This window comes from Micromys minutus (genome assembly GCF_963924665.1).
Source record: "Micromys minutus genome assembly, chromosome: 28".
NCBI classification, from domain to species: domain Eukaryota; kingdom Metazoa; phylum Chordata; class Mammalia; order Rodentia; family Muridae; genus Micromys; species Micromys minutus.
Window position 1 is genome coordinate 16,538,956 of NC_137963.1, and position 24,225 is coordinate 16,563,180.

Here is a 24,225-nt window from a genome sequence, read left to right on the forward strand (position 1 = left end):
TTTTGCTTTGGTTTGGTTTGGTTTAGTTTTTTTGGTTTTGTTTTGTTTTGTTTTTGTTTTTGTTTTTATTTTTGGTTGTTTGAAGCAGGGTCTCTCTGTGTAGCTCTGGCTGTCCTGGAACTCTGTAGACCAGGCTGGCCTCAAACTCAGAGATCCACCTGCCTCTGCCTCCTGAGTGCTGGGATTAAAGGCGTGTACCACCACTCCGATAAAAGTATTTTTAAGGCCTAAAACATAAAGGGGGGAAACCCATCTAAAATCAAGTTAGGAGGCTCCTGAGACTCTGGAATTCGGGGTCTTTGTGAGCACTGGCATTTCCCTGCAGACTGGATTTCTCAGAAACTGGAGAGTTAAGCTCTTCAGAGTTGGTGTGGATTCCAGGAAAAGAAGGGGGGAGGAGGGAGGGGTGCACGAGCTAAAAGAGAACCGAGCGTGCTGAGCAAATGCAGTATGTGACATAGTCTAATGTGACTATATCAACTCTACACAAAAAAACTTAGTGACACATGGGAATATGAATATGCTTGGATATTTGAAATCAAGCAATCGGTATTAATTCTGTAGAATAAATTAATTCTTGGATTTTTAGTTCCTTTCTTTTAGAGATACCTATTGAATTATTTGTGGATCCAGTAAACTTTTCTTCATATAATGTACTTTTTAGGTGGGAATGCTACACGGTGATTATCACCCAATAACGACGCAGGCCCCATTGCCAAAGGGAGCCATCCCCAGGTATTGAGGAGCATTTAGGGATATTGTGGAGGTTCCCATAAGCTGAACCCAACTTCCCAGCATTGCAAATCCTTCTGATAAAGAGATAAAGGGGACCCAAAACACAAACACAAGCAAGTTCTGCCTCCTCTCTACCTGGAAAAAGAGAAAAAGTCTTTGCTAGAAGGGGTTTTGTTTAATCACGGCAAAGCTGCCTCTATTCCACGGGATTAGGGCTTTTTCTCAATTATTTTGGAGGTAAAAAGTAAATGAAGAATACAGGGTGTGTGGGCCCTGGTCCTGCTGGAGGATCCAGAGAACAACTCTCTTTTCTTCCCTGTGTCCAAGGTTGTTGTCCTCAGAATACCAAGAACTCTTCTGGCTAAAGTTGCCCCAAGTGGTGACTTGAGCCTAAGCATCTAGAGACGCCTCACTCTGTGCCCTAGAAAGATGGCTTTTCTCATCTTCCTCATCAGTGGCCTGAAGAATCCTCAGCAATCTGAGCTCCTGATTCCAGCTGATACTGTCCACAATTCTAGGAAGGTTCGTGAAGCTATTGTCCTCGCTGGAAGCATCGATTCCCATGACAGTCTCCACGTCACTAAGGTCCTGGTAAATCGATTCATAAATCACAGCACCTAAAAAAAGACCCAAACATTAATTATATGGCAGATTTCTCCCAAATGACTGTAACAAGTGGCATTTTAGGAAAAACCAGGGTCTCTTTAGGACCCTCTTCAAAGGATAAGGGCTGCACACACACCTACAAACCAAACCCCATTCCTGAAAAGTCCATCACCCTGACTAACACAGTGTCAGCTCTCCCCACCCTCGGGCACTTACTAAGGCTGCTCCACTTACTCTCTGGGCTAGTGTAGTAGTCCGAGTAGTAGCTGCTGTACTTATAGGGCACTGAGTCTTCTAAGGAAACCTAAAATTCATTGGGATAAGCAGAAGAACTGTGAATCTAGACCTTAGCAAACTAAAAAAGTTTCCTAAAACACATTTATCTTGGAGAAATTAACATTTCTAGAGTTATGGCTAGAGGGATGGCTCAGAAGAGAAATTGTTCCCGTTGTGAAGTTTAGTTCCCAGCAACCATATCATGGAAGCAAACACCTATGCACAATTCAAATTTCAATTTTAGGTGATCTGATACTCTCTTGTGGCCCCTGTCAGCATATCCATGATACACATTCCTCTCCTCTCTGTCTTTCTCTGTCTGTCTCTCTGCTTCTCTGTCTCTCTCTCCTTTCTCTCCCCCTCTATCTCTAGCAATGCACATACACATAAAATATGTTTTTAAAAGACAGAAAATGACTAGTTTATTGTTAAGCATCAATAAATCATCGCTTAGGCTCACAACCATCTGTAATGAGATCTGATGCCCTCTGCTGGTGTGTCTGAAGACAGCTACAGTGTACTCATATATAATAAATAAATCTTTAAATAAATAAATAAATCATCACTTAGAGAGAAATCATAGAAGAGAATGCAGACAACGATGCTAATAACCCCTCCCAGTAGCATCAAATGACCTCAAGTGGGAGAAGAATGACTGTCCAGTCAGCCCACAGACTTATTAGAAGAAACAGCACACCATGGACTAGGCATGAGCTTGTGATTTGTCCTCAAGAGGTTGAGGCAGAAAGATCAAATCTGAAGTCATCCTAGGCTACTTAGCAAATCCTAGGCTAGCCTGGGCTACATAACAAGATCCTGTCTCAAGAAAAAGTAACTAACTAAATAGATCATTTATGATTATACTTGGGGTAGTTTGCTACACAGTAAGAGATGGTTGGAACTAGGCCCCGGAAGAGGCCTTGGTGTACACTCACATGTCTGTCTGTGGATGCTTTCTCCATTACCTCCTCCTCTTCCTCCTCCTCTTCCAACAGCTTTGGTTCACTTTTGTGTTCTGATTCGCTGAGTCTTACATAGTCATATAAGGAATGTCTTAACATGGGTTCTTCCCCTGGAACACAACCAGTAGGGCATGGGTCTCCATGAGTATTGAAGGTTACTGGCTGTGAGGCTTGTTTGTATTTTAGATAGATAGACAGACAGACAGACAGACAGACAGACAGATAGATAGATATTCCTTCTTCAGGAAATATTCTCTCTGCCAAGGTTATCAGGGAATGTTATCCATGCTAAGGTTAATGACCGCATGATAATCAGAGATAGCAGGAGTTCAGGAAGTGAGGGTATGTCTATGTCCTTAGCAAAAATGGTAAATGCTGTGACTTTTAGGAAAGTCCTTAAGGTTATGGGAAATAACTCTAAAAACGTGAGTTTAAAATATATATAAATGCTTTGGGAATCAGTCTGGAAACTCCTCAGAAAATTGGACATAGTACTACTATCTGAGGACTCAGCTATACCACTCCTGGCAAAAGATGATCCAATGTATAACAAGGACACATGCTCCACTATGTTTATAGCAGCCTTATATATAATAGCCAGAAGCTGGAAAGAACCCAGATGTCCTTCAACAGAGGAATGGATACAGAAATGGCATACTACTCAGCTATTAGAAACAACGAGTTCATGAAAGTCTTAGGCAAATGAATGGATCTAGAAAATATCATCCTGAGTGAGGTAACCCAGTCACAAAAAAAAAAAAAAAACAGTGCTTATGCACTCACTGATAAGTGGATATTATCCCAAAAGCTCAGAATACCCAAGATAAAATTCACAGACCACATGAAGCTCAAGAAGAAGAAAGACCAAAGTGCAGATGTTTCAGTCCTTCTTAGAAGGGGGAACAAAAATATTTTCAGGAGGAAATATAGAGACAAAGTTTGAAGCAGAGACTGAAGCAAAAGCCATCCAGAGACTGCCCCATCTGGGGATCCAGCCCATATACAGCCACCAAACCCAGACAATATTGCTGATGCCAAGAAGTGCATGTTGACAGGAGCCTGATATTGCTATAGCTGTCCCATGAGAGGCTCTGCCAGAGCATGACAAATACAGAGGCAGATGCTCACAGCCAACCATAGAACTGAGAATGGGCTCCTTAATGGAGGAGTTACAGAAAGAATTGAAAGAGTTAAAGGGGTTTTGCAACCCCATAAGAAAAGCAATACCAACCAACCAGAGCTCCCAGAAATTAAACCACTATCCAAAGAGTATACATGAATGGACCCATGGCTTCAGCTGCACATGTAGCAGAGGATGGCCTTATTGGGCATCAATGGGAGGAGAAGCCCTTGGTCCGGCCAAGGCTCGATGCCCCAGTGTAGGGTAATGTCAGGGTGAGGAGGTGGGAGGGAGTGGGTGGGTGGGCAAACACCCTCATAGAAGCATGGGGGAGAGGAATGGGATAAGTGATATGGAGGGGAATCCAGGAAAGGGGATAACATTTGAAATACAAACAAAATATATCCAATAAAATCAGTAAAAAAAAAAAGACAAAATAAACATAAAAATTAAAATCTGAAATATATATCTATATAGGATTTCTCAACTATGCAAAATATAAAGATGTGCTATGAATTATATGAGGGGCTTTATGAACCTAAAGGAGCAGAGACAGGTCCATTAGGAGCCAACTTGTCAGAAAAATATTAAGGAAAAGGATGAAGAGATTTGTGGAGTTGTAATTGCAGGGCAAGATTCCACCCAGCTAAGTTTATTGTTTGTGCTTACAAAAGCAGGTAGATTCCAGAGTTTAAGGTTAGCCTGGGACAGAGCTAATTTAAGGCCCAGGCTTGGCAGGAACAATGATCTCAAAGCTGGATCCCACCCAGCTAGCTTATTGTCTGTGCTTATAAAAGCAGGCAGATCCCTGAATTCATTTGCAATGTTAAGGAAAATGTGCTTGCTGTCTTTTCCTAGGAGTCAAAGGGCTAAGGTCAAAAAATTCTGATTTAATGGGATAATCAAACTGAAACCTGGGGTGAAAGGTTGAACTAATATGTAAATAAAAGACTGGGCTTTGGTCTGTGAGAGCAGAGCTATCTGGATGAGCTGTCTGGAGATCTCCAGAGAAAGCTGTCTCGAGCAGAACAGAGGCTGTCAGCTTGTACCCATAATTTGACTTCAAGTCATTTCTTTTGCAGATATCAAACACCCCTTCCTCAGAACACCTTTCCAAGTCAAGGCTGGTCCTTGGCACTGATGGAATTATGTGACCTAGTAACACAAAGCCAGTTCAATCTTCTTACCGTTGGCACTTTGTGCCCCACAGCTGGAATTCTAGCTGACCCTAGAGCAGCACCCTATTCAGAACAAGATAAGACCTTGGTGGTGGTGGGGAGTGGAACCTTGTGAATTCCTTTTTGTCTAGGTGTACCTTTAATATATATATTAAATATATATATATTGCATTTTTTAAATTTACCGTGTGATGTTTCAAAATATGCACACCTTTTGTAAAGTTTCCTGGGTTCTGTTTGTGATCTTGTTTACTTAGGCTGTAATTGCATCTGCTAAAGACTTAAAAATGAAAGTAAAACATATATTAGGACCCAGGGCCAGCTGTGGTGGTGCACACAGAACTCAGGAGCAAAGGCAGGGGTATTTTTGAGTTCCAGCCAACCTGATCTACACAGCAAGTTCCAGACTAGGAACTACACAGGGAGACTCTGCATCAAAGAGTGGGGAAGAGGGCTGGAGAAATGGCTCAATGTTTAAAAGGACTTGCTGCTCTCCCAAAAGACCCAAGTTCACATCCCATAATACACACTGCAGCTCACCGCATCTGAAACTTCTTCTGGCCTCCTCAGGCACCACATTCACAAGGTCCACAGATACACATGTAAAACACCCATAAACATAAAATTAAATTTTAAAAGAGAGAGAGAGAGAGAGAGAGAGACCCCCAGGCCCTTTGGTGGCCATTGCTGGAATGGCAGGAACCAAATGAAGTCCAAACCCTTCATGACTTTTGACAGTAGCAAGAATCATCAAAGGCATTTCAATGCATCTTGAACACTCAGGGGGATGTCATGTCTTCCCCAGTTCCCAAAGAACTGAGACAAAAGTATGGTCAATCTGAAAGGACAATGAGATTCATGTTCTACGAGGACACCTCAAAAGTCATCAAATTGGCAAAGCAGTCCAAGTTTTCAGAAAGAAATGTGTCATCTTTGAGTAGGTAGTGTGGATAGAAACCAACGACACAATTGCTCATGCGGGCACTCACCCCAGCCAGGTGTCATCGCCAGGCAAAAGCTGGACAAAGACTGAAAAAGAAAGTTCCAAAATAAAAGCCAAGTCTCACCGTGTAGGAAAGAGAAGGGCAAATGCGAAGAAGGAGCGATTGAAAAGTGCAGAACAAAAGTAATATTATATGTAACTTGAATTCAGAACTGGTCAGTGAAAGAGACAGACAGAGACAGAGGTGCCCAGGATTCCTTGAGAGGTGCAAAGAGAAACTGAAGCTGCAAGTCAGGCATGGTAGTGACGTGCGCGACTCCTGTCATCCCAATACTTAGAAGCAAAGAGAGAAGAATCAAGAGTTCAAGCTCAGTCTGATCAAGTGAGTGTCAAGCCGTCTTGGGATACATGGTAAGAACCTGTCTCGAAAAGCAACCAAGGAGCTGCTAACTCTGTTTCCACCAGTCACTAGCCCTCTTTTGAGAATGTGGCTTGTCCTCTGGTAATAGCCCCAGCAGAACCCACTAGCTTCTTAACACAGGATCTTAGCTGTTTCTTTTATACACGCTGTTTTCTCAACAACATCCTTAGTGAACCCAACCTCTTATTTCTCAGTTTTTTGTAGACAAACAGCTTCCAAGCATTCTGTTTCCTGTTGGCTTGAAGACACTGAAGACAGTTCCAGAAATTCTAATCTAAAACATGTAGGATTCAGGCTGCTTGTTAAGGGTTTTAAAAGCTTCTCAGTTGACTTTAGTGTGCAGCTAGGGAGGACCTACTGCCCTGAGACAAAAAGGCCAAATCCATGCACAGACCTCCCTCTCCAGACATTCCCCTGAGTCCTCACAGCTACACAAAGCAGCCATGCTCCTTCACGATGCCTCTTCACAAGATATTCTCAGTTCTGGGAAATCTTTTCCCATACCAGGAGGCCACATTAAAGATCCAATTGACAAGTCAACTCATCTGTAAAGTCCTTCTCTATTCAGAGAGGACAGGCCACTGCTCTACAATCATAACTCCGGTCCCCCAAACAAGACAGCTCTTGTTGGAAGAAGCACAGAGGTATCAGAATAGAATTGTAGAAGTGGTAAAGATCATCCTAGGTCTGAGCTCACCTTGGACAAATTTCCTCCTCCTACCCTGTGCCCCGGGCTCTTCTACTTCCTACAAGAAACTCAGGACCCTTTGTAGACCTTCAGGCTAATGGATGTTGTGCGTACCAGAGACAACAGTGAGACATGATGCAAAGAAAGAGGACAGGATCTGTCTCGGGGACCTCTCGCCTGATTCTACTCAGGACCCCAGATTCCACAGAGAATTCTGAAGACCCTGTTCTTACAAGATTCACGGAGAGTCTTCCTAGGCCCTCTTTCCACTCTGCATTCACGCTGGGGAATGTCGTCAGCCAAACAGTACTCCGTGTATCCCTCAGTTGCATGAGATCAGAGCTCCAAAAAGAGTTGTACTATCCTAGGCTTCATCATGAACACTAATCAAAGAAAGGTTGCTGTAGGTTGATGTCAAGGCGATACATGATTGGACAGTAGAGAGTGGGGTGGGGACTAAGTTTTGGTAAGGCGGGAGAGAAGGAGAAATCGAGATATTCAAGAAGGAGCAACGTGGAGGCAGACATAGACATTTCCCTCAGCGCATCTCTATATGGAAAAGGTTGTTATGGATATTTTATAAGGGATGGAATTGTACAGGATGATATGACTTATCTAGGTGGGCAAATTATATCCTACCAATTGGATCAGAGTATTTTGGTGTGTTCTTTGGTGTGGCAACTTAATTGAGTTCAAAGGAGAGTGTGGTGGCGGAGCACGGAGTTGGGATGTGTGTGGGGGAATCGCGTGGAGAGGGCGGCTAAAAGAGAGACAGCTGGGAGAGGGTGGTTGTGGACCACGTGGTAGAGAAGCAGCTGGGGTGCTCAGATTCTGCTCAGTGGCCCATGGACCACATGGTAGAGAAAGAGCCCCTAGCCAGTGGAGTGAGACCAACCAGAACTGGTAGAACCAGATTGCTTTGTATTTACAGCAACAGGGTGCTTGTTGAGTATTGGCTACAATATTGAGTATTAATACAATGTGTTGACTGCCTGCAGAGCCCCAGAACTCACCAGTTTTTAGTGTGGAAGCCAGAGGGCCTTTGAGGAAAGGATATGTCTATAGAACCTGAACCCCCGACCCTCCTACCACAGCCTGTAATGTATGGTATGGGCATGTGTTACTACACCAAGTCTGAAGAAACTCCAACTATGAGTCAGTCCTTCTCTCAGATGCCCCTGTGAAGAGGCACATGGTGGCCTAACCTGCTTGTTCAGTTCAAGGATGACTTGGGGTGGGCCAGCTGGCCAGACTGAGCTTTCCCAGAACAAGTCTGAACGCTTGACAAAGGCCAGTTTCAAAACAAAAAAAGCATGCTTGACTTCTCTCTTCACCACATCCCAGAATTCTAATTGACTAAGCAAAGGGATGATGATAAATGTCCACTTATACATACCATACTTACATATACATACCATACTGTCATACCTATCATACTTACATATACATATCATACTGTCATACATACCATACTGTTCCTCCATATCTCTCTTGGCTTTCTTTTTAGCCCCCTGAAACCAACATGAGAAGGAACAGAATTAGGACTTTGGGAAGTGAAGAAAACGTTTGCAGAAAGAAAGAACATTAAATTAGTGTGTCAGCACAAGGTCATCTCCATAGCCAGGGGACAAGCCAGACCACGCCACACCCCAACACCACGTCACACCCCCACACCACGACACACCCTCAGCCCACAGGCTTCCCTCACGGCTCTACCTGTTTCTTAGTGAAGGTTTCCTCCTTCTTCTGCTGAGTCCAGTAACCTGGTAAGAGAAGCTGGCTCAGTCCCTCTCCCCAGCTAATAGCCCATACACCTTCTGCTAGGCCGCCTACAGTGACCAGTCCCACTATGGTGACTGTCATTCCCTGGCCGGGACCAAGCAAGAAGCTGTTCTGAAACTGGAGTCTCCTGAGTTCTTCATGTGCCTCTATGTGACTGTGGCAGGAAACAGAACTCAACAGAGACCACACGGCATCAGAGAACTGTGCGGGGGCGAGGGGAAGACGGTACCTGAGTACGCATGCCCAGCAGGTTTGCCTTGCTTCAGCTTCCTCAGACGATTGGGATACCGAAGGGATGGTCTCTGGCAAGGGTGGAGGTTATTAGCAAAAGGACTTTCTGTAGATCTGTCTTTGCCCCAAATAGACTATCTACCTAGTCTGTGAACGCGTGTTGAGAAACTAATGTTTAGCAGCAGTGTCTAATGTTTAGCAGCATGTGCCAATGTCTGAGGACAAAAGGAAAGGAGTTGGAAGCAGAGTTCAGAAGAACCAGAGGCATCCCTCCCCTTGCTCATTCCCCTGTGCTGACTTCCACTTCCCTACAACCCAGCCCTCTGATCTTCAAGGCCTGGGTCCAGAGTGGCAGGGCAGAGCAAAGTGTAAACAGAAAACATCTCTGCTTTGAAGACAGATGGGCTTGATCTTCTCATAGGCCTCCTCTGAGGTGTGCGGCTCTTACTTGTAGGGTGAGGCGGTGGATAGTCAGATACATCTTAGATGAGATAGCACTTTCGGATCGGGTCTTTTCCAGGGGAAGACTCTTTCTTATCTTGGACAACTCTGTCTTCATCTCAGGGTAAGCTATAGATTTCTCATGTGCCAAGATACTAAAGGGGACAAAGACACGAGACAGTCAGCAGCATCTCTTCCCAGAGAGTGGGTCTGAAGAGAAAGACAAAAAGGGCTGACATCTGAAGACATTTCCACTTGGGCTCTAGAAATGCTTGCATAGGCTCCCTCTGTAACGCATTTCCTGCTCACTAGCACGACCACACTGAGACTCTGAAGGGCTTGCTGTATGCCAGGCTCCTGTGCTTTCTGCCACCAACCCCTGCCAGCAGGTGTCATCTCCCTCCTCAGTGTGTAAATGAGGAGAGCTAAGCAGAAATGAACGAAGTAAGTTACCAATATTCACAAGGCCAGTCAAGTTTCCATGTACAATACAAAGGTGTAACACTCCAAACCACACACACCATTCTGCCCCCCCAAATGGACAAACGTCCATAATTAAGCTGTGAATGAAAACAAAAGGAGAAGAGAATTTCAAATATGAGTACACATATTGACCAGTAGATGGTCAGCATTCGATGACGGTGGCAGTGGTGACTGTCACCCTGCCTGTCACTACAAACAAGCAGGGTCAAGGCTCCCTGTTCTCGGAGCACATGGTTTTGCCTTTACTCGGCTTCAGTGAGAAGCTGGGTGCTGTCTCTCTCCATGTGGCTCCAAGATGCTCACCACTCCTTCAGTAGATCCTGGGGAAGCGTGTCGACTTGAGGCCATAGTGGTACGGTTTCACAACTTAATTGCTCCAAGTAGTGTACTGGAGACGGGGGAGGTACAGTTGCCGCCGGACTTCTCGAGTACTGCCTCCCAGGGTAGTACAGAGACGGCTTGCTTTTCTGGAAGAGAGACAATGAAAGGACCCTCTGAAGCATCCTCGGCAGGCCCGTATCTTCCTGCCAATATTCCACCCTGACAAACGACGCTCCTTGATTCCAGACAGTGTCAACTCGGTGGCCAAAAGCCCTGCTGCACAAACTGGAGCCCGAGATAGAAGGAGAGAATCGGCTCCCAAGAGTTGAGTTGTCCTTTGAGGTCCATAAACATACCGCAGCACACGTGTTCACCCGTGCACTCACACACACACTCGCACACACTAAGGATCATGACGACAACGATAAATAAAAACGTTAAAGAGATCAGTTAAGCACCCTCTGGACATGTCTGTAAGGGCTCCGAGGTCCCTAATGTAAGGAGTGGATTTCCCTTTAATGGAGTCAGAATATGATGGAGTATAACTGGGAAGCAGTTAGGGGAAGTGGAGCCTGGCTGGCAGCAGTAGGCATCGGGACACATGGCCCTAGAGGCCACAGCTCTCCCTAGCCGCTTTCTGCACTCCCTTTTCTCTGCAGCCAGTCTATCAAGACCTGAACAATTCTGTACCACATGTTCCTACCATCCCAGAATTCTGCCAGGCAACCATGTGAGCTGGCAGAAATCTCTCCTGTGAAGCGTCTCTCTCAGGTATTTCGCCGACAGTCACAAGTAGCACACAGGCCTCCTTCAACTTCCCCACCTCCTCTCCACCATGAAGGACGCCCAACTTCTCCCTTGCTGGGCTTCTAACAGTCTATTCCAATGAGATCGAGCCAAGGTCAATTCGCTTTTCCGGAGAGGCCATTCGTTTATACACTGAACAAAACAACCATAACCGTCTAATTAGACGCCAGACCGAACACTGAAGTGGGAATCTGTTAACGAAAGAAATGGAGCAGGAGCTACTTGAGGGGCACAGGTCACATTTAACAGAAAGGTAGGTTTGGGGTTGAAAACTCAGATCTTAATAACACCTGGTCCGTTGGAATCTGCCCCACCACACTGTGGATTAGCTTTCAGTGGACAAAAGTCTTCCCTGGATGGCCATTGTTTCCTTTGTTCTGTCTTCAGAGTGTTCCTTACCTTTCTACAAAGAGTAGACAGTGAAGGGATCTGAAGACCTCTGTAGCTATTTGTAAAGAAAACGTTTTTTACCCTTTGGGTAAAGGATTTTGTCCATTCTTATAAGAGAGTGAGTAAGGAGTACGGAAAACCATTGTACCGGCTGGTTTTGTGTCAACTTGACACAGCTGGAGTTATCACAGAGAAAGGAGCCTTGGTTGAGGAAGAGCCTCCATGAGATCCAGCTGTAAGGCATTTTCTCAACTAGTGATCAAAAGAGAGGAAGGGCCCAGCCCATTGTGGGTGGAGCCATCCCCGGCCCAGCCCATTGTGGGTGGTGCCATCCCTGGGCTGGTAGACCTGGGTTGTATAAGAATGCAGGCTGAGCAAGCCAGGGGAAACAAGCCAGTAAGTAACATCCCTCCATGGCCTCTGCATCATCTCCTGCTTCCTGACCTGCTTGAGTTCCAGTCCTGATTTCCTTTGGTGTTGAACAGCAAGCAGTGTGGAAATTGTAAGTTGAATAAACCCTTTCCTCCCCAACTTGCTTCTTGGCCATGATGATTGTGCAGGAATAGAAACCCTGACTGAGACAGCCATCAACCCTACAAAATCACTTCCTAAGGGATGAAGCCTGGAACTCACCTCTCTCACATTCTTTCTCTTCTTCTTCCCAGACCAACTGGAAACAGCAGTCTTTTGAACTTGTCTTGAAATAAGAAAAAACAGAACTCATTCCCAGATATTTTAAATGGAGACACTAGGGATATCTGTAAGTGACAACCTGGAGTTGGCAGGAAGCTACGGGTGTTCTTCCCTCACGTATCTGCCATTCTATCCCTGGCCCACCTTCCTCAGCGCTTCCTTTACATGGAAAACAAACTTCTAGGGCTCATGTTGGTGACTGTGTAACGCACACACACACATTCATGTGTAAGGAAGGACTATTTGGACACAAAGAGAAAAGGGAAAAAAATTCTCGAGGTTGCTAAAAATGAGGAGGCTGTTTTGTTATTACGGTTTTAATTTAGTAACTTAACAAGAATTGAAACATCAGTGATTATCAAAGAAAAGCCAACACCTTTCCTACAGTCGTCAATGTTAGCAAGCCTCTGGGCCTCGCCTCTGCTTAGACACAAGTCTAACATACCCTTCACGCCATATCGATGCCCTAGGCCTTGGCATTGAGATCAGAATTTTATATGCTTTACTAAGGGCTCTTTTCTGTGATTTTTGAGGGGAAACAAAAAAAAAAATTAAAAACCCAAATATGTTCGTTGTTAAGTGTAAGTCTTTTTTTTTTTTTCTTAACCTGTATTTATGGAGGGAACTGAGGCTGCATGTGTGGGGGGTCAGAGAACAACCTCTCGGGGTCGCTTTTCTCAGCCTACCACGTGTGTTCCAAGGGTCAAACGCAGGTCCCTGGGGTTGGTGGGAAGGGCCCTTGCTTGCTAAGTCATCTCATGGGTTCAGCACTTACTTCTTAAACCTCACAAACAAATTTAGCTGTGGGAGGAAGGACAGCAAGATGGCTTAGTAGGTAAAGGTTCCTGTCACCAAGCCTGATGCTGAGGCTGGTCCCTGGAACCCACAGCATGCGTCCCACAGGACATCACAGCAGAACTCCAGTGTAGTAAAAGGCAGAAGCAAGCCTTGACCACTCTCTGTGTTTGGCCTGCTGATGAGAGGAGGATCACAAAGGGGAGGGGGCGTGCGGAGACTCGGGGAGTTTAAGGAGCGTGGGCTTCCGAGGCCTCTCCGTTCTAGACAAGATGCTCACCTCGTGCTCTTCTCCGTTTCTTCCGGAACCCAGGTCACAACCAAGTTTCTGACATCTTCAGAGAAAGGAAGGTTTGCTTCATTCAAATTCAGCACTGAGAGCTAGAAGAAGGGGAACAGTGGACAGAAGCTCTAGGGGCCAGCCTCCTGCTGACACCAAGCTCCGGGCCAAAACAAACTGGTGATTCAGAAAATGATGTTTTTTTTTTTTTTTTTTAAGATATTTGTGGGGCTGGACAGATGGCTTAGTGGTTAAGAGCACTTGTTGCTCTTGCAAAGAACCTGGGTTTGGGTCCCAGCGCCTACAAGGTAGCACATTGCCATTCATAACTCTGGTTACAGGGAATCTGACACCCTCTTCTAATCTCTACATGTATCAGGCATAGACACAATACACATACACACATGCAGGCAAAGCAGTCATACATGCAAAATAAAATAAGTAGATTTTTTTAATTGAGTAAAAACTAAAAGAGACATTTCTAATCCCCCAAATCACCTTCAGAATATTCCTCCCTCCCGTATCAGAGACTACGTGTACTTCTCAAGGGGAAGAACTTTTCAACGATAACCTTTCTGGTTCTCCATGACATTAGTGTAAAATTTAGGAAACCCATCTCCCACAAGGATGGGGATAATTCACTGCAAAACCTTAGGTCCCCTGCAGGAGATGCGGCCTGAAATCTGGAAGCAGAGATATACCACGCACTGGTAAGCAAGGTTTCTTCCTGCAGTTCACCCTGTCTATAATTACAGACACCCAGACGAGTTACCGTAATAATTTCTCCGACCCTTGGGACTGATCACATGGCGCTAGGGTTCAAGGAAATTCTGTAGATCATCTAGCCCATATTCCATTTAATACTTTTCAAAGTTATCAAGAAAAAAAAAAAGAAACCTTTTGCCTGCTGATCAAAACTGACTTGGGAAGGCAGAGAGACAGAGAGATCTCTGTGGGTTCTAAGGTAGCCTGATCTACATAGTAAGTTCCAAGCCAGCCAGGGCTACATAGTAAGACCCTGTCTCAAAAAACAAAAACAACCAAGAAGAGAAAAAGAAGAAATGAAGGGCGAGAACAGAACGTGTCAGAAAACTTCCCCTATGGTAGAGGCCGAGATTATACTCTATGCTCCTTTTGATCGTAAAACCTAACATTTTATTATTTTTTAGTTATGTAAAATAATGGATTTCATTATGACATTATCATATATGTACATATAATCTCTGTCTGACCATGGATCACAGCTTTAAAGTTAGAAAGTCATCAGACTAGATGACCTTAAGTTCTCTCCTTATAATAAGAATGTCTACTTAAAAGTTGGAGATGTTCTATATAGACAGAGAGAAAATCCTCCCCTATTCCAATTCACAAATTACTCTGGGGTCTCTAAGGACAATGTAGCACGTGAAACTGTTAGCACAGAGCCTCACATAAGTAAGGACCCAATACTAGACAGCTCTTACCAGCCTCTTCATTCACACATCTATTAGGAAGAATAAATAATATTGGGGATGAGGAAACAGCTCAGGGAGAAGACCCAAGTCTGATTCCTAGATCACAACCATCTACTATTCCAGCACCAGGGGATCGAAGACCCTCTTCTGGCCTTGGAGGACACCAGGTGCACACATGGTGCACACTCATACATACAGGCACCAAGTACACACATGGTGCACACACATACATGTAGACAAAAACAACCATACAGAAGAAAATAATTTAAAAAAAAAACAATAATACCAAAGGCAAAATATCCCCCACAAAATAAAGTGATAATGTAGAGGAAGTGACTTTTTAAACTGTGACTTACTTTGGGAGGTCTAGGAGGACGGCTAGTCACATCTTTGTCACGTAAAGCCTTCCGGGATCTAGAAAATATGAGTTCCAAGCATGAAACAAGAGACAAAGGAGGAAAAGCCAATGGGACAACAAAGTTCATGCTCTGAAGAAAGCCCATCCACTTAGTATGAAGGCCCTGGATTTAATGCTGTCAAATAAACACAGGTCCCTATATGCACATCATACACTGCACCATAGACTATCTCCTTCGGCCCCATTCATTGCCCATGCCCACCCTTTGTAGCTCTGCAGAACTAGGCGCGGCGCCCTAAATAACAGCGTACTAAGAGCCAGCAAGATGGCTCAGGGCAAAGCACTTGCTGTGCAAGCCTAAAAACCTAGCCTTGATCCTAGACACCCACACTGGAAACGCAGAACCCACTCCCAAAAGTTGTCCTCTGACTTCCACATATGCAGTGTCACACACACACACACACACACACATACACACACACAAACACAGAGAGAGAAAGAGAGAGAGATAAACAATCACAAAGAGAAAAAGACATCCTGTTATTTTTTTTTTTTATCATTCGCTCCTTATTCTTTAAGACAACTTAAATTTATGAATGAAAGAGTAACATGGGGGTATGTAAAATCCAAGACTGCACACATCCTGGTTTATGAAGTCCGTCTCCTGTGATAGAGAGCTCGATTTCCACTCCTATTTCTGCAGTCCAGCTTCCTCTGTGCTCACGGCATTCCTGCCCGGTGTTTTTGAAGAATGTCCCCTCCTCTGCAGGCCCTGTATGTGTTCTTCCTCCCAGCTTCCTGCATGGAAGCCTCCTCTTCACCGTGCTAGGTCTGATGCTCACTCTGCAGATGGGGGTGCTATAGGTTAGGAAGCTTTTCCTGTGCTTCATAGCTCCGCGTCGGTCCGTTTAGGACATTCCACACTGGATGCCTCTGACTGCTGGTTGGTTTTTGCCTCCACAGCTAGGACGGAAACTTTTGAGTACAGACACCATCTTATTCCCATGAGATAAACAAAATCCTGTGGGATCCCAGCACCCAGCCTGGACCCCCCCACCCCCACACTGCAACTACATACTCTGTGACGAAACAACGGATGCCTCCTGCTTTCAAAGGGACATAAAATCCACGTGAGCAAATAGGATGTAGTGCTGGGACGAATCCACAAGCAGGGCAGGAACAGCCACTGCTGGAAGACCAGCAGAAATCAGCACTCAGGGAGAACGGGATGGGTTCTAGGCTTCTCAACCTTGTGAGCGGTGGGGGGGTGGTATTCATATTCAACAGGAACATGAGCTTCCACTCCATGCCTTACACTGTTGGAGACGGGGCAGGGGGAGAAAAAAGGGTGCTAGGGCTCTGTCCTGGGCCCTCTGGTGCTCCTAACCATGAACTCATGAACTCATCCTTCTTTCCTTGGGCAATGTATAGATGTGCCTTAGGTTGTCATGGCTACAGGTGAGACAGTGCTAGCATGCAGTGAATGCAGACATGAATGGAACTCAACATCCACTGACACGCATCCCAGACCCCAGTAACAACTCTCTGACTATGGTGGTCATGGTGGATTGCAAAGCACCAGTCCAGGGTACACCTGTAGGTGTGGGTGCCTGTAGGTGCCTAAGCTGTGGGATGGGAACTGTAGAGTATATGACAGAAAGGACAGTGTGGCTGGAACCTATGAACAAGGAAGGCAGGCATACAAAACGATGTCCATCGAGAATGCAGGACCTCCTGTGGTGGCGTAAGCCACTTCAGGTGTTGGGATTCTGTAAACCTGTGGCGAGCTTTCGGGGTCGATTAGCAAGAGTCTGACATTGGGCCAGGACAAGGAAGCAGAGATACTCCAGGCAATAAGTTGACTTTGGGCTAGGACAGGGAAGTAGGCTCAGATAACCGTGTCATCTTTACCAGCCCTTAGAAACAGTGGTGGTGGGATTTTGTTTATGGCCTCACTTGTTCCCTGATTATTTGTGTCCATCGATTGTTCCCTGAACCAATAACTGACACTATTATTACCTGCATGTGACTAAAATGGTCTAAAAGGAGACTGAAAAAAATTAAACCCATCTTTCAGCCTCAGAACTGGCTGTGGGTCATGCTGCAGTTTTGTCTAATTGTCTCTCTTTTTCAATCCTCACTCCTGCCCTGGGGAACCTGTTGTTTGGCCAAGCCGGTCTTGGTCATAAACCCCACCCCACAGTTACCTGGCAACAGACAGGTAGACCCCACCCCACAGTAAAATGGCAATAGCCAGGTATGCTCCGCCCAGTTACCTGGCACTATGAAGGGGGGCTGCTTGCCCCCTCCTTGCTCTCTTGCTCTCCTCCCCTTGTCCCTCCCCTCCCCTTCCCCTTCCCCTCTCTCTCCAAGTGCTCATGGTGCTTATGGTCGGCCTCTACTTCTCTACTCCTCTCCTCTCTCTCTGCCTCTACTACCCTCTTATCTCCACCCCCACCATGCCCTGAATAAACTCTATTCTGTCCCTCAAGGGAAAGGAATTCCCAACATGGGTCCCCCAGAGGCATCCTCCTTGCCCCCAGGCCTCTCCGCACCTCCATGAGCCATACCCCCCACTCTCTTCATCTTTTTCCTAACATTGGTGCTAAAACCTGCGACATCATCTTTTCTTTTTTATATACGCATCTTTGGTGGCCCCGTGCGAGATGAGATTTCCTCACGACCGGACCGGACATCTCTCTTCTTTCACCAGGGACTTAATGAAGCAGAACCGAAGGTGGGAAGACTGCTTGGGCAAAGTGTTGGAGACAGCAACTCACCATCAGAAAAGCCAGTTTGGCTCTAAGGAAACGTTGAAATCAGAGACTGAGGATTCCGACTAAAGCGCGACACATAGGTGAAAGGAGGACTCCAACTGCTTAGGACCCCAAGACCAAGGTCTCAGCAGAAAGGAGACTTATTTACCCCAGAGGGACAAAGGCAGGTAACACAAGATGAAGCCAGGAGATCAGGACAAGGGAGAATAGAAAGGGAACAAGGGGGAGGAGTATTTGTTCCAGGGGACAAAGGACTACCTCTGGATAGAGACTGCTTCTGGCTACTTTGTGGGTTCCTTTTCCTTCCACCCTTTTCCACTCCTCTTCTCCTTCCCTTCCAACATCCTACAGTTAGGTAGAAGAGAGAAAAAGATAGAGGGGAAAGGGGGTGACAATATCATGAGACTGCTTCCTGCTGACCAGAGAGGCCTTTAGCTTCACGGGGTAAGTTTGGTCTTTGTTGTCAGGATTAGCCGATGTCTTCTTCTCAACTCTTTGCACACGGCTATCTGTGTCCCCAGAATTCCAAACATCGCATGCTTGCAAAAAAAAAAAAAAAAAAAAAAAAAAAAAAAAAAAAAAAATCTGCAGCTGGCAAAACCACATCCCTGCTAGAGGACAAGGCAAATCATGGTCAGATGCTGGGGACAATCTGAGGCAGCCTATCCCCCATCTGGGATTAAAATGAAAACACATAGACTGGAGAGATGGCTCAGTTGTTAGAGCACTGACTGCTTTTCCAGAGGTCCTGAGTTCAAATCCCAGCAACCACATGGTGGCTCCCAACCATCTGTAATGGGATCCGATGCTCTCTTCTGGTGTGTCTGAGGACACCTACAGTGTATTCATATATAATAAATCTTTTTTTAAAAAAAAAAAAGAAAACACATTCTTATAATGTTTCTGTGTTTTTAAAAAACAAAAATCCTCACTACAGTGGCACACAGAAAAAACTGCTATTTCTGAGGGTAAAGGGGGAAGCATCAGGTTAGGATGAGGTATTTGAGCATGTTTAGGTGAGCCAAAGGGGGCATTTGTTTGCTAAGCTTCAATATTTTGATGGCTGCGCCTTGGGAGTCAGCCTCAGAAGCAAGTGGCTAAATAAGGGAACAGACCGTGATGGCTAACTTTAGGAATGTAATCGAGTGGATTTTTTTTTTTTTTTTTTTTTTTTTTTTTTTTTAGCAATGCAGAGGTAATGGAGAAGAGGGGCAAGGCCTGCCAGGGCCATATTTGTGAACTAGCTGGAGTCCCTTCCGTAGGCTACAACTCCATAAGTGAGCCAATTAGAAGGAACGGATCGAGTGGGGAGAAGGGCGGAGCATTATTCCAGAAGTTTAATCTGCTGGTCAGAATGTAAAATGGAGGAGGGAATGGAGGAGAGAGCAGGAGCCCACGCAAAGTCACGTGGGAACAGTCTAGGACAAAGGCTGAGGCAGACAGCAGGAACACAGAAGGAAACCAGATGTAACCAGAGCCGACTGGTGAAGGGGCTCTCTGCAGGGCTGCACACCGGACCTGTCAGGAGCCGAATAGTGTTCTGTACCTGTGTGCAGATGTAGGGCCCGGTGTAGGTCCTGACTGGATGTGGATATCTGCCCAGGGCTCGGGTCCTAGTGAATCAGAGAGTAGTCCTAGTCTACCTTAAGCCTAAGAAAAACTACCAGATTGCTTACATGGGCGAGAGAAAAGAAACCACTTAAGGGGTAGCCACTAGTGCTTGGACTCTGGGCAGCAAGGTATTTTAGTTTTCAATGCTTAGTTTCCACGGGTGCTTGTACTGCAATTTCATGATCCAGCAAAACTGGGGTCCCTAGTCTCCTGGACACTGCAAGAGATTAAACAAACAAAAACAAAAACAAAAACAAAAAAAAAAAAAAAAAAACCCATAGGAGCTTACAAAAGTAGTTTCATATCTAAAACTAACTAAATAAATAAATAAACAAAAAATAAAGACAGCTTGACCCAGGCCCGGTGGTGCATGCCTTTAATCCCAGCACTTGGGAGACAGAGACAGGTAGATCTCTGAGTTCAGGACCATCCTAATCTTCTTAGTGAGTTCCATGACATTGGGGACTGTGAAGAGACCTTACCAAGAAAAGAGGGCTGGGGGGGCAGGTGGGTGGATACTGCTCTCTGATGACCTTCAGAGGCTGACAAGATTGCCCTCCTGGCACTTAAAACATTCCTTTGCTGAGTTCCTGAGCCTTCAGATTGTGACTATATTTGGAGACAGATCTTTAAAGAGATAACTATGGTTAGATGAGGTCCGGTGGGAGGGCCCTTATCCAATAGCACTAACACATTTATAAAAGGAGATTAGGGTTAAGACACACCAAGAGCAAGGGCCACAAGAAGACTGAAACACATGATGCCATCTCCTGGGAGGGGGGCCCAGAAAGAAACGAGTCTCTGACTGTTGACTTCAGACTCCGAGCCTTCTGAACCCTGTGACAATTTCGTTAGTAATGTCACCCACACTACAGTACTTCACAATGGCAGACCACTGCACCCCTGCACCACTAGTTGGCGGTATTACCTCCTTAACTTTAGATAAGTTCCATTTGGCTGTTTGTTTTTAGTAATCCTAGAGATCAAACCCAAAACCTCATACATGCTGAGCTACACCCCCGTCCTTGGTGTTTCCTTAAAAGAACACCACCTTCTAGGAGTCTTCTGTGTGAATAAGAGAAATGCCACTATAGGGATTCTATAAACCCCACCCCTCAATTACCTGGCAATAGCCAGGTATGCTCTGCCCCAGTGACCTGACACTATAAAAGGAGCTGCTTGCCCCCTCCTCTCTCTCTCTCTCTCTCTCTCTCTCTCTCTCTCTCTCTCTCTCTCTCTCTCTCTCTCTCTCTCTCGGCCACTCTTGCCTCCTGGCTCTCTTGCTCTCCCAACCCTACCCCTCCTCTTCCCCTTCCCTTTCCCCCCCTCTCTCCACATGCTCATGGCCGGCCTCTACTCCTCTATTCCTCTCTCTCTCTCTCTGCCTCTACCACCCTCTTAACTCTCCCATGACCTAAATAAACTCTATTCTGTACTATACCGTTGTGTGCCTGGTCCCTCAGGGGGAAGGGATTCCCAACATGGACCCCCCAGAGGCATCTCTCTTGCCCCCAGGCCTTGCTGCACCTCCATGGGCCATATGCCCCCAACTCTCTTCATCCTTCCCCCAACATTGGTGCCAAAACCTGGGACATCATCTTTTCACAACATTGGTGCCCCGTGACTTTTCCTTTCAGTGACTTTTCCTTTCATTGGTGCCCCGTGTGAGGATATTAGATTTCCTCACGACCAGGTATCTCTTTTTCCTTTCATTCTGTGACTTTTAACAACATTGGATTGGTGCCTCTCAACTCAAGAAAATGCAGGTTCAAATCCCGACGCTCACTAGCTCAAGACCTGGTAAGCTCCCTCCCCACACTGGTCAGAGTAAGCATCCATGAGGTCCCAGGGAAGTGTTCCTGAGCTACCCCTGGGGACATATGCTTTTACTGACCCTCATTCTAGGACTTTTGCCCTTGGGAGCCCCCTCCTCTTTTTACTAGACCCAGGCAGGGCCTGGATCTCATTCTGGAGCACCGCCTCCGAGGAGCACCGCCTCCGAGGAGCTCCACCTCCAATTTAGTCCCATTGCTGACTCTCACCCATGGGCCGCCTCTGTGAAGCACAGCCTCTGAGTTTAGCGCCCCCCATAGCAGCTATCCCTACCCTCACCCATGGGCTTGTCTTCGACGCCTTTGTCCCTATGTCCTGGGATGCTTTGGTTTAATTTACAGTAAACAGAAACCAATAAACTGCACTCCCTTGCTAGCTATTCGTTCTGAGTGAATAGCAGGTCTGGCCCTGCCCCTAGCCTCCACTTGGGACTCTGTTTGCTAGACCTAGCTGTTCCCATCCCACAAGTGCTTTCTCCGACCTGGTCTCTGTCCCAGACTCTTTCTAGCCACTGGGAGCCAGTGGGCAGGCATCTGGTCCCGCGGGAGGTTCAGCCCGCGGGAGGTTCAGCCTTGGTTGTTTGGGCCCGAGGCAGGAATCCAGAGCTAACCACTAGCTAGTAGAGCCTGCCAGTAGGCGGGCTTCCTGGAAGCATCAGCAGCCAGAGACACAGCTCCAGCAGGAGCTTCAGGGCAGACTGAGGTCCCAAGGGCCGAGTGCCCCAGGCTCCGGCTGCTCCCTGGGGGCAGGGAGCAGGAGGGTGGCGACTGGGTTTCTGCAGGGACCCTGGCCCTGCTCTCAGTCCCTAGGGAAACCATGAAAGCAGGCCTCCTGGTAAGCAGCGGCCTAGCCGATCACACACACGTGGTCCCCCCAACCATGGCGGCAGCACAGGTACTCCCCAGCCCACCGAGGGGCGGAGGGGTGGCGTGCCCCCTGTCCGGAATGATTTGTTTAGGACTTCCACCTACCTTAGCCTTGCCCTGCTGCCACAGAATCCCAACACAGACACAGCTTGCTAAGGAAAATTCCCTGATAATTTACCTGCGGTGACGTTTGGAGGCCGGTTTCAACAAGGAAGAGCGATCCTTAGGGAAGGTAAATTCTGATGGCTGTCGCAAAACCACCCTCTGCTTGGTCCACAAGCAGGTGTCCGTGATATTTACGATGGTGAGTGTCGGGAGTTTATCTGAGAAAGCAAGCCAGAGCAAAATATGTAACCTACTGCTTGGAGACAAGAAACCAAACAGAAAGAGTGTAAGGACTTTGTGGAAGAGACAGCAGAGATTGGCTGACGCACCTTCAGTCTCCCAGGGAGATTTGCTGCTGGATGGGTCCAGGATCCTAGGATGGCCCCTCTCAATCCGCCTGAGAGACGCCCAGCATTGTGGATGCTGACAGCCTTCTAAGGTACAGACGGCTTCATCCCATTGGGACTCGTCTGCCACGTTCATAGCTAGAAACAGGTTAAGACAAAATCCAATCTTGCAGTACTCTGGTCCTCTGGAGAAAGCCACACTAAGGGGTTATTATTTTTATACAGTAAACAGTCATGCAGTCCAGACTTCAATTTAAAATAAAACCATAGACCATCTGTAGAATCTATATAAGTAAATCGTGGTCACACACTCACACACACACACACACACACACACACACACAAAGTGAGACTTACCCATTCAGCCTTGGCTTCATCTGGAAAATGACAAGTCTGTTTCAGTAACTACGACAAAGACTTTACAGACATCTAAAGACTTGCTTCATGCCAGGGGGTTGTGGTGAACTCCTTTGGTCCCAGTGCTGGGGAGGCAGACAGGGGAACCCCAGGACTGGCTGGCTAACTGCACTGCCAATCTCAACATTTAGTGAGAGACCCAGTTTCTTCAAGAAATAAGATGGAGGGGCTAAAGAGATGACTGGGCAGCTAAGAGCACTGTGGCTCTTTCAGAGGACCTGGGTTCAATTCCCAGCACCCACGTGGCAGCTTACACCTCTGTATATCTCTGGTCCAGCGAATCTGACACTTTCATATAGACATATAGGCAGGCAAAACACTAATGCACATAAAGTTGAAGAATAAAAGAAAGAGAGAGAAATACAGTGGAGAAGGGACTAAGAAAGACACCCAGTGTTAACTTTTGACATTATATATATGACATCATATATATATATATGATGCCTGGTCAAACATACTTGCTCACACACATATGTGCATTGCAAACACATGCACACACACAAAAAATAAAAAATAACAGTATCAGCATCCTTTCCCTCCTTCATTTATCATTATAAAAACATTAGCATCTTTGGAAAGTCTTACTAAATTACAACCAGTAGAGACAGGCATACAGCTTTAATCCCAGCATTCTAGGCAGCAGAGGCAAGCAGACCTCTAAGAACTCAGGGCCAGTAATAATCTACATAGCAAGTTTTGGGCCAGGCAAGGCTGTAGAGTGAGACCCCATTGCCAAAAGAAACCACCAACAAAAACTTAAAAGCCATGAAATCAAAGAAGGGTCAAGCCTTTAAAGGCTCTCCTCACATTTCAAACATTATAATCATCACAATATGCCCACTCTCTGTAAGTGGGTTTGTTCAGATGGCCATTAACTTTTCATCAACGGCCATGTGGCCTTAAACAAGTAATCAGCCTATTTCCTCATAGGGTCCTACATAAGATTGTAGGAGGGCTGGAGAGTAGGAGAGGCTGCCCTTGGTTATCCCCAAAAAAGGAAAGCATGCCCCTATTACTGAAGACACAGTACACTTCAGACACGGGGTTCAGATTAACATGAATGCCTCCGCCTTGAGGACTGGCTTTCATGGTGCCAGAAGGTGCTACTCAAACTTCCAAAGAAAGGAAGGAACCAATAGTACTACCCAGCGATGACACCTACAATCTATATCAGTGACCAGCATGGTGTCATAACTCTAAGGGTGCAATAGAGGCACACATGCCTTGATGGAAACCAACTCTCTATAGACCTTAAGACCCTGCTCAACAAGTGGGAAATCATGCCTGGTGCTGGAAACCAGGGCT

The 24,225-nt window shown here is 46.1% G+C and overlaps 1 protein-coding gene across 1 annotated transcript; it reads right to left on the bottom strand.

Annotated features, from left to right (window-relative positions):
* Positions 1-1,125: 1,125 nt before the first annotated feature.
* LOC308438694 (uncharacterized protein C9orf43 homolog) lies at positions 1,126-22,639 on the bottom strand (the record flags this gene model as incomplete). Its single annotated transcript, XM_080940169.1, has 11 exons — positions 1,126-1,352; positions 1,576-1,645; positions 2,583-2,689; positions 8,941-9,013; positions 9,391-9,538; positions 10,170-10,333; positions 12,018-12,081; positions 13,153-13,253; positions 14,963-15,020; positions 22,230-22,374; positions 22,486-22,639. 11 exons carry the CDS (start codon positions 22,637-22,639, stop codon positions 1,126-1,128), a joined length of 1,311 nt encoding a protein of 436 aa, XP_080796295.1.
* Positions 22,640-24,225: the final 1,586 nt, after the last annotated feature.